The sequence below is a fragment of the Nansenia antarctica genome, assembly GCF_963989245.1.
Source record: "Nansenia antarctica genome assembly, chromosome: 15".
NCBI lineage: Eukaryota > Metazoa > Chordata > Actinopteri > Argentiniformes > Microstomatidae > Nansenia > Nansenia antarctica.
In genome coordinates, this window is record NC_137685.1 from 15899283 (window position 1) to 15907882 (window position 8600).

General features: G+C 47.0%; 1 protein-coding gene across 1 annotated transcript; it reads right to left on the reverse strand.

Moving 5' to 3' along the window:
• Positions 1-2992: 2992 nt before the first annotated feature.
• LOC308171175 (neuronal acetylcholine receptor subunit alpha-4-like) lies at positions 2993-8336 on the reverse strand (the record flags this gene model as incomplete). The annotated part of the gene is made up of 8 exons (XM_080546030.1): positions 8208-8336; positions 7225-7269; positions 6999-7108; positions 6031-6247; positions 4995-5678; positions 4602-4631; positions 4112-4342; positions 2993-3118 (listed from the first exon to the last, which is right to left on the reverse strand). Exons 2-8 carry the CDS (start codon positions 7252-7254, stop codon positions 2993-2995), a joined length of 1428 nt encoding a protein of 475 aa, XP_080402156.1. The 5' UTR covers positions 7255-7269; positions 8208-8336.
• Between the last annotated feature and the right edge of the window lie 264 nt (positions 8337-8600).

The following is an 8600-nucleotide window of genomic DNA, read 5'->3' on the forward strand; positions in this document are numbered from 1 at the left end:
GTAGTAGTAGTAGTAGTAGTAGTAGTAGTAGTAGTAGTAGTAGTAGTAGTAGTAGTAGTAGTAGTAGTAGTAGTAGTAGTAGTAGTAGTAGTAGTAGTAGTAGTAGTAGTAGTAGTAGTAGTAGTAGTAGTAGTAGTAGTAGTAGTAGTAGTAGTAGTAGTAGTAGTAGTAGTAGTAGTAGTAGTAGTAGTAGTAGTAGTAGTAGTAGTAGTAGTAGTAGTAGTAGTAGTAGTAGTAGTAGTAGTAGTAGTAGTAGTAGTAGTAGTAGTAGTAGTAGTAGTAGTAGTAGTAGTAGTAGTAGTAGTAGTAGTAGTAGTAGTAGTAGTAGTAGTAGTAGTAGTAGTAGTAGTAGTAGTAGTAGTAGTAGTAGTAGTAGTAGTAGTAGTAGTAGTAGTAGTAGTAGTAGTAGTAGTAGTAGTAGTAGTAGTAGTAGTAGTAGTAGTAGTAGTAGTAGTAGTAGTAGGAACACTAATTAAGACAAGTATCCCAGTTCTAGTGGCAGCTGTCATGTGAAAAAGATAGGATACTACATGAAAACCATTGTCTTTTTCAACATATTTAAACATATGGACATTTGATTTTCATTTGAACAATATTGATGGATGGAGGTAATATAACTAATCAAATGAAACAGAAATTATTATTTTCTTAAATATTTAATCTATTTGTAAAATGGAATTAATGGAAATGCAATTTTCTTGTGAGCAAAAACAAGACACCCCCCACATGTATTGCTACTTTGTGTATTGCTACTCTGTGTGTAAATGATTAGAACATTGTTAGAGAGGATTTTGGAGGAGCCTGTCTTATTTAAACCTCAGACATTTAGTTTGGTTTGCTCTTGATTGTTGAAGTGAGTGGTGTCACCATGGAGAGATAAATCGAGCTCTCTGAGGCCTGCAGAAAGAGGGTTGTAGATGTGTATGAGTCTGGGAAGGGATTTTATAAAATAAAAATAAAATGAAATGAAAAATGAAAAAAAAGCTCAAAAAAGCGTATCAATTAATCGATAATTGATCGTTAATTCTTGCGATTATCGAAAAAGAAATGTTGATTGTTTGCCCAGCCCTAGTTGTGGAGTACCCTAGTGGTAAATGTCTCCACAACCCCCTGCCCTCGAATGGTTAATTGCTTTTCTACAAAAGCTACCACATATTATAAAAAATACACAGATGTAACATTATTAAAAAATACACAGTTGTAAGTTGTAACATTAAATTCATTTATTTACAATCATTAATCATTTCTTGACTTACTTAGGTCCTTTTTCTTCGGGTGTGAAGAGTAGGGCCTCCAACGAGTTGACGCCGCCGGTCTCTGTCCCTCGCCACAGCGGCCGCCGCCTCCCGGGGTCTCAGACCCGGCATGTCCCGCTGCCTCTCGACGGTTCTCCTCCAGGTTTCTTTGGGGCGTCCCCCTTGTTCTTCGTCCATCAGGGGTCCATCTGAGGGCTGTGCGTTGATGGTCATCCGGGCTTTTCCTCAACACGTGGCCGATGTACTTCCATCTTCTCTTTCTGACCTGCGTGCTTACTTACCATCTCTATACCAGCACGTTCTCTCACTTCTTCGTTTGACGAAGACTGACTGCTGTTCCACAACTTCTATCATTTCAGAATACATCCTTCCGCCACAGAATATAGTCCCATAAAACAACATTAACGATTGCATTGTAGGCTTGGCCACATTCACTTGGCTTTGAGCCAACTTGTTCGTGATTGGTGCCTTGGAATGATACTCCAGATTTGTCGACCGCTATTGGCTAAACAGTGGGCGGAGTCAGCACAGGTGTTCTTAATCAGATTGATTGGGAGGCGCATTGATACTGGAAATGCGGTCGGAGCTGAACTGAAGGGAGTTGGGGGTGTTTACCACTGTTGCTAGCCAATCAGAATCCAGTATCCAAACATGAATTCTATCACAGGGTGCTTGAGGAAAATGTGAGACCATGCAAAACTGAAGCTAAAGCAGATGTGGACCATGCAACATGACAATGACCCAAAACATGCCAGTAAATCCACCAACGAACGGCTCAAAAGAAAGAAATGGAGAGTTCTGGAACGGCTGAAGTGAAAGCCCGGATCTGAATCCTATTGAGATGCTGTGGGGTGATTTGAAACGGGCTGTGCATGCAAGACAAGACACCCCTCAAACACCACACATCTGGAATAATTCTGCACGGAGGAATGGGAAAAACTGTGTCAGAGATTTAATTGAGGTTATTTCAGCCCAAAAGTGCAATACCAGCTATGAGGGCAAGTTAGTTTTTTTTTTTTTTTGAACACATTTCACTTACTTTCAGAATGTCCTTTTGGCCATTTATTTGTTATTTATAGCTCATGGACCTCAATATATCCTGTGTATCAACAGCCAGTCCAGGTGCGTCCCAATGATCTAAAGTAGCAGCGTCCTCCTCTCTCTATCTACATATCCTAAATACAAAGGTTCCATCTCACAAAACATAATGGAATGTAACAACGTTGACGCTCAATATCTCTGAACGACCCTAAACGGAGATAGAACCTTATAATTCTAAGCTCACGATACTGACCTGGAAACACAGGACAGAAGAAGACAAGAGGGAGGACGACTTTCAGCTGATGGTTTTAATCTGTTCAGGTCTATAATGTCAGTGCAGAAGAACAGTAGGAGACAAAGAGATACGTAAAGGCAGCACTCAAGTTGAGGGGGGGTGGCATGGCCCCCCTAAATAAAAACAGTCAAAATCATCCCCCTTCTAAAACTGCCATCCCCCCTTTCTATCCCTTATGTCATTTTATCAATGAACGTGGTATTACTGCTATTTCAACATTTAGTTTTGCGCATATTGAGTAAAACACTGTGGGCGAGGGAGGGGGCACGCTCACATGCAATGACATTTTTACCAAGTCACTGACGCTGTGGGGCTGCTAAAATTGTCCCCATATGATAAAATCCACCATCCCCTCTGATTGTCTTTTACAACTTGAGTCCTGAGTAAAGGAATGGAGTTTCTAGATCATTCCAGCCAGCCAGGGAGGCAGGAAGAGGCCGACGGTCCCCAGGATGCACACCAAGATGAACACACAGAGGAAGATGCGGTCGATCACCATGGCGACATACTTCCACTCCTGCTTGACCTGTAAGGCAATGGACACAACAATACATCCGTGTCTCAGTCCAGTCAGAGAATTAGCAAGACAATGTTGATTATTATTAGTTCTGTTATTATGATCATAATGTTTCCTTATTATGTGAACCGGTTTTAACTCTGTTGTAGTGTGTTGTTGTGTAGTGGTCATGTGACCTTGAAAGGTAGCCACATCATGAACTCACTGGCATCATTTATGGTGTGTGTGTGTGTGTGTGTGTGTGTGTGTGTGTGTGTGACATAGATGGTCAATCATTAAATACACATTTCATCGAGACAGTACAAATGATTGGGCTCTATTTTCAGCCGGCATATAACAGAAGCAGGTCCAAGCGCAGGTGTATTGTTTAGTTTGCGTCGGCAGTAACAGGTGAAATTACCACAGTGCTAGGCTAGGGGGCGCTGTCTCGCATGCACTCAGGTGGGCTGAATAGTGGTCAGGTGCACTGAACAATTCTGGCCTTAAAATTAGCACTAATATTACAGACACGCCCCCCCCTAACACCAGCTCCCACGTTCGCACTAGAACTAGTTTTTTTTACGTAGAACAGCACAGAACCCATAAGGTTGTGAACGAATTGATTTCTCTTCCAAAGCATGTTAGCGTGCAACACAAAACATACACCATACTGTTATTAGTCAACCATATTCTTATTCAGTCACTCATCCACCTAATGTAAAAAGGGTAGGCGCATTAATATCGTTTTTTGTTTGGTACTTTTGAGTTTTCTGTTAAGATGCGTAAGTGACATTTTGTTTTTAAAAGTTGCAATGTTTTGATTATGTACTCATGGGGAAAAACCATACATTTAAAAAGGGTAGGCGCAATAAGCCATGGCTTCAGCCTACACCTTTTTGGTCCTGGTGTTACGCATTGTGACTGTGTACATTTTTTATGTTTTTAATGTTTTTAATGTTTAATATCTGTATTATGAATTGATCAAAATAAACATTCTCAATCAATCAATCAATCAAAACCTACAGAGAAGTCCATGTCCTCAGCTCGGAGGTGGTCAGCGATGTACTGCACCCCCTCCACGGCCTTCCACAGGGAGGGGGACAGGGAGAGGAGACCCTGGGCATCCCCGGAGTTGCTGGAGCCTCCAGCCTTGGTGACGTCTGCCCGGCCTGGTTCCCCCCCGCCTCCTGTGTGACGCCGACACAGGACAGGACAGCTCTGCCTCCTCTCCTCCCCCAGGGGGTGGGGCTGGTTCTGGGAGAGAGGCTGTGGCTTACTGAGGCTTTTACCATTCAAGCTCTGCGATGAAATACAATGAAAATAGAATTGAATAGAATAGAATGAGCATTTTCGATTTTTTGGGGGACAAGCTGATATTTGTCTTCTGCCTTTGCTGACCCTCCAACACATACGCACACATACTCATACACACACACACACACACCCACACACACACACACACACACACGCACACCTCTAAATTGGGGGTCCTGAACCAGCATCCATGCATTACCTTGGAGGCCACCTCATGCAGGCTGCAGTACTGGATGTTGCGAGAGCGACCGCGGACAGAGCTCTGGGGCCTCTCTCTCTCTCCCAGGCCATACTGCACACTGAGGGAACGGAGCTTAGGCCTGCCCTGGCAGTGGTGGTGGTGGTGGGGGTGGTGGTGGGGGTGGGGGTGGTGGTGGTGCTTCTCCCTGGCGCGACGGAGGTGGGGGTGGAGGGGAGGAGGAGGAGGCGGTGTGGAGCAGCCTGGCCGGGCGGAAGAGAAGGAGGAGGAGGAGGAGTGGGGTGGTGGTGGGGGTTCCTCCAGGAGGATGGTGTACTGGCTGTGGCTGGAGGAGAGTGACCCGCCCAGACCCGTCTCCGTGCGCCGACCCAGGGAGAGAGAGGACGAACGGGCCAAGCTGTCCTGGGGGGCACCCTGGGGGGATATGGCGGAGGAGGAGGTGGAGGGGGAGAAGTAGGGCTCGTCCCCGGCCACGGGCCCAGAACACACACCGCTACCCCAGACGCCACCCCCCCGCGCGCCGCCGCCGCGGCCGACCCTGGTGCGCATCATCTCCACGAGCTTCCCGCCGTTGACCTCTTTGACCACGGCCGGAGGACGCCGTATGCACAGGACGCCGGGCACGACCTCCAGGAAGACGGCGCGCACCCAGCGCGGCATGGTGTGCGTGCGCGGCGAGCGGTGGTGCACGTTGAGCACGAAGATGGTGATGATGATGGAGAGGGTGACGAAGATCATGGTGAAGAGGAGGTACTCGCCGATCAGCGGGATCACCAGCGAGGTGGAGGGGATGATCTCGGTGATGAGGAGGAGGAAGACGGTCAGGGAGAGGAGGACGGAAATGCACAGGGTGATCTTCTCGCCGCAGTCGGAGGGCAGGTAGAAGACCAGGACGGTCAGGCAGGAGATGAGGAGGCAGGGGACGATGAGGTTGATGGTGTAGAAGAGAGGGAGCCTCCGGATGAGGAAGGAGTAGGTGATGTCGGAGTAGACCTCGTGGCAACATTCGTACTTCTTGATGTTGTAGTTGGCCACGGCGCTGACGAGCACCCACTCGCCGCTCTCCCAGTAGTTCATCTGGCGGTCCAGAAAGAGGGGCAGGGAGAGATGGAGGAAGAGAGAGGAAGGGAGGGAGGGAAAGAGAGAGAGAGAACAAAAGAGAAAGAAAGCAAGAGAGAGAGATAGAGAGAGATGAGAAATGATAAAGGCATTCCGTTCATATTGACCCATAACAGACAATGTGTCCTCAACGTCACAGCCTGGAATGTAATGACAGGGGAAAAGAGCAGAATTCTCACCTGGTCCACGGTGCTGGTCACTCACCTGGTCCACGGTGCAGGCCCACTCCCCTGGTACACATTGGCTGGCCCACTCACCTGGTCCACGGTGCAGGCCCACTCCCCTGGTACACATTGGCTGGCCCACTCACCTGGTCCACGTTGCTGGCCATGCTGACCAGGTCGATCTTGGCTCTGTCGTAGGTCCACGAGCCGAACTTCATGGTGCAGTTCTGCTGGTCGAAGGGGAAGAAGGTGACGTCGATGCTGCAGGAGGACTTGTAGATGGCCGGGGGGACCCACTTGATCCAGCCGTCGTGGAAGAGGTGGGCCTTGGTCAGGTGGGTGACAGTGAAGTCACCGTCGGCACTGGAGAGGAGAGAGAGGGGAGTGTTGTGGATATAATTGATTCTTAATAGATTTAGTAGAACTTACAAAGCACAAAGAGCTTAGATCAATTGTCTCCAAAGAGGCCTTTTATTAAGCCAATGTTTACATGAGCGCAGCAGCAAGAAGCAAGCAGGAAGCAAAAAGCCCCCAACGATGGGCGGGACTCATATTTATAGAACTGTCCTTGGTCATGAGGTCACCATTCTTGGGAACCAATCATATTATACAAATCTGTGATTACATAAGTTATGGGCCCTGTCCACAGTCAGAATGATTCATTGCGCCACAAATCTTGGCTCATACCTTACAGGAAGGAAATGGGCCTTCCTTGAGTGCTAGATTCCGCCCTTACTTTAGAGAGACTTACATTTCTCAGTATAACATGATATAAAACCACTACAGGAGCCAAACGAATCACACATGTACTGTACATTCAAGCTACAAGCACGATTCGATTGGAGTGAGATTGTATGCAGATGGAGAGGTAGAGTATCTTAACTCCATGGTTAGTATGTGGATGGAATGTATATATATATGTACAGCATTCTGTATTTAGGGTATTTGGATGGAGTTTATGTCTATTAGGGGAGGCTGGTTGAGGCATCAGCTACCTCCACCAGCCTTCCCTGACATGTATATACTATCATGTATTTGAGGGTGGTGGGTAGCCTGGATGTTGGGGGCTATAGTGTATCAATAATGACACTTTGGGGTGAAAACCTAAACGTACTTGTTGTACAGAACGATGTCTGGTCTCCAGATGAGCTGTGAGGGGATCCTCATGGACGTGATGTTTTCATATTCTCTAGGGTTCCACCTCAGTTTGTAGTCGTACCACTCCTGAAAGAGCAGTATGGCAACAGTATGGCAACAAACAGACACCTCGACACCAAATCGCTGCCCAAAAACTGCTATCGTCGACAGTATCCATAATGATTCAATGGAGAGATACTCACTTGTTTTACCCAGACATTTGTGGTCATCATTTGGTTTTTCTCGTCCTTGGAGAAAAAGAACAATGAGACAGAGTTGGCTGTTGGAAGGGGATATGTACTGTATGATCACGGTCTTAAATGACTGATAAAGTGCAAATTCATGGTACCTCTTGAAAAGAAAGGTCACATGTTTCAACTGTCATACTGTACTATTAGCACCACACCAATTCATTATAATAAGGGAACGTAGGATGGGATGGTTGGTTGGTTGGTTGGATGGTTAGACTGGTTAGGCTGTAAATTATCAATCCCATCTGGCAACCCTGCTAGAATGACGTAAAAATCGCATTAAACGCGACTTGACAGTTCAGACGGCGGGCGCGTTGCTAAATATCAGATATATGTATCCAATATAATACCACCTCTGAACGCGACCCAGGTCGGATTTAAAAAAGTCAGATTTCATGTGACTTGCGCTGTTCACACGGTCATGAATAAATCAGACCTGAGTCGCATGTGGGCAAAAAAAACGGATTTCACTGCCGTGTGAACGAAGCCTTACTGTCTCATCCAACGGGGTGGAAATGCCAGTATTCTCAAGTTAATTATTTACTTTTGGTTATTATAGCGCCACCTATGGTCTAATCATGGTCATTCTTTCTATAGTTACTGATGCTATCTAGTTGTCGCATGCACATTCATAGCATTTTTTGGTCTGGGACTTTTTGAGCTATTTGACCAAAGCCAGGAAAATAAGAAGAAGAAGTAAACCACCAATAACAATACTGTTCCTACTACTACGTAATCCTAATTCTTACTTCTTCTAGCATTACTAGCCTATGGCCCTAACATAGATTACTTTTTCTTGTGATGACTGATAGACGTTTCACTTACTTAGACAAATATATTTGTTGTCAGTTGCTTTGGATAAAGGCGTCTGTTAAATGCCAAAAGTGTCAATGTAAATATCGCAGGAGTGAAATCAATGGGTCATTGTCCCTCACCACGTCGATGAGCTGAGCGATGGACAGGCCGAAGCGTACGCTGACCACGTCAGTGGTGTTAGCCACGGGCCGTGCTAGCTTGTTGTAGCGGCTGAAGAGAGTGTTCAACAGCCTGTCCTCCGCCTGGGCCCTGGCCCCGGGGTGGGAACACTCTGGAGGAGGGGAGGGGGGGGAGGGGAGAGGTGGGGGATTAGTGGAGGGGGGAGAGGTGGGAGAGGGGAGAGGTGGGAGAGGGGAGGAGGGGAGGTGGGAGAGGGGAGGGGGGAGAGGTGGGAGAGGAGAGGAGGGGGAGGAGGGGGAGGAGGGGAGGGGGGAACAGTGGGAGAGGGGAGGGGGGAACAGTGGGAGAGGGGAGGAGGGGAGAAGGGGAGGGGGGAGAGGTGGGAGAGGGGA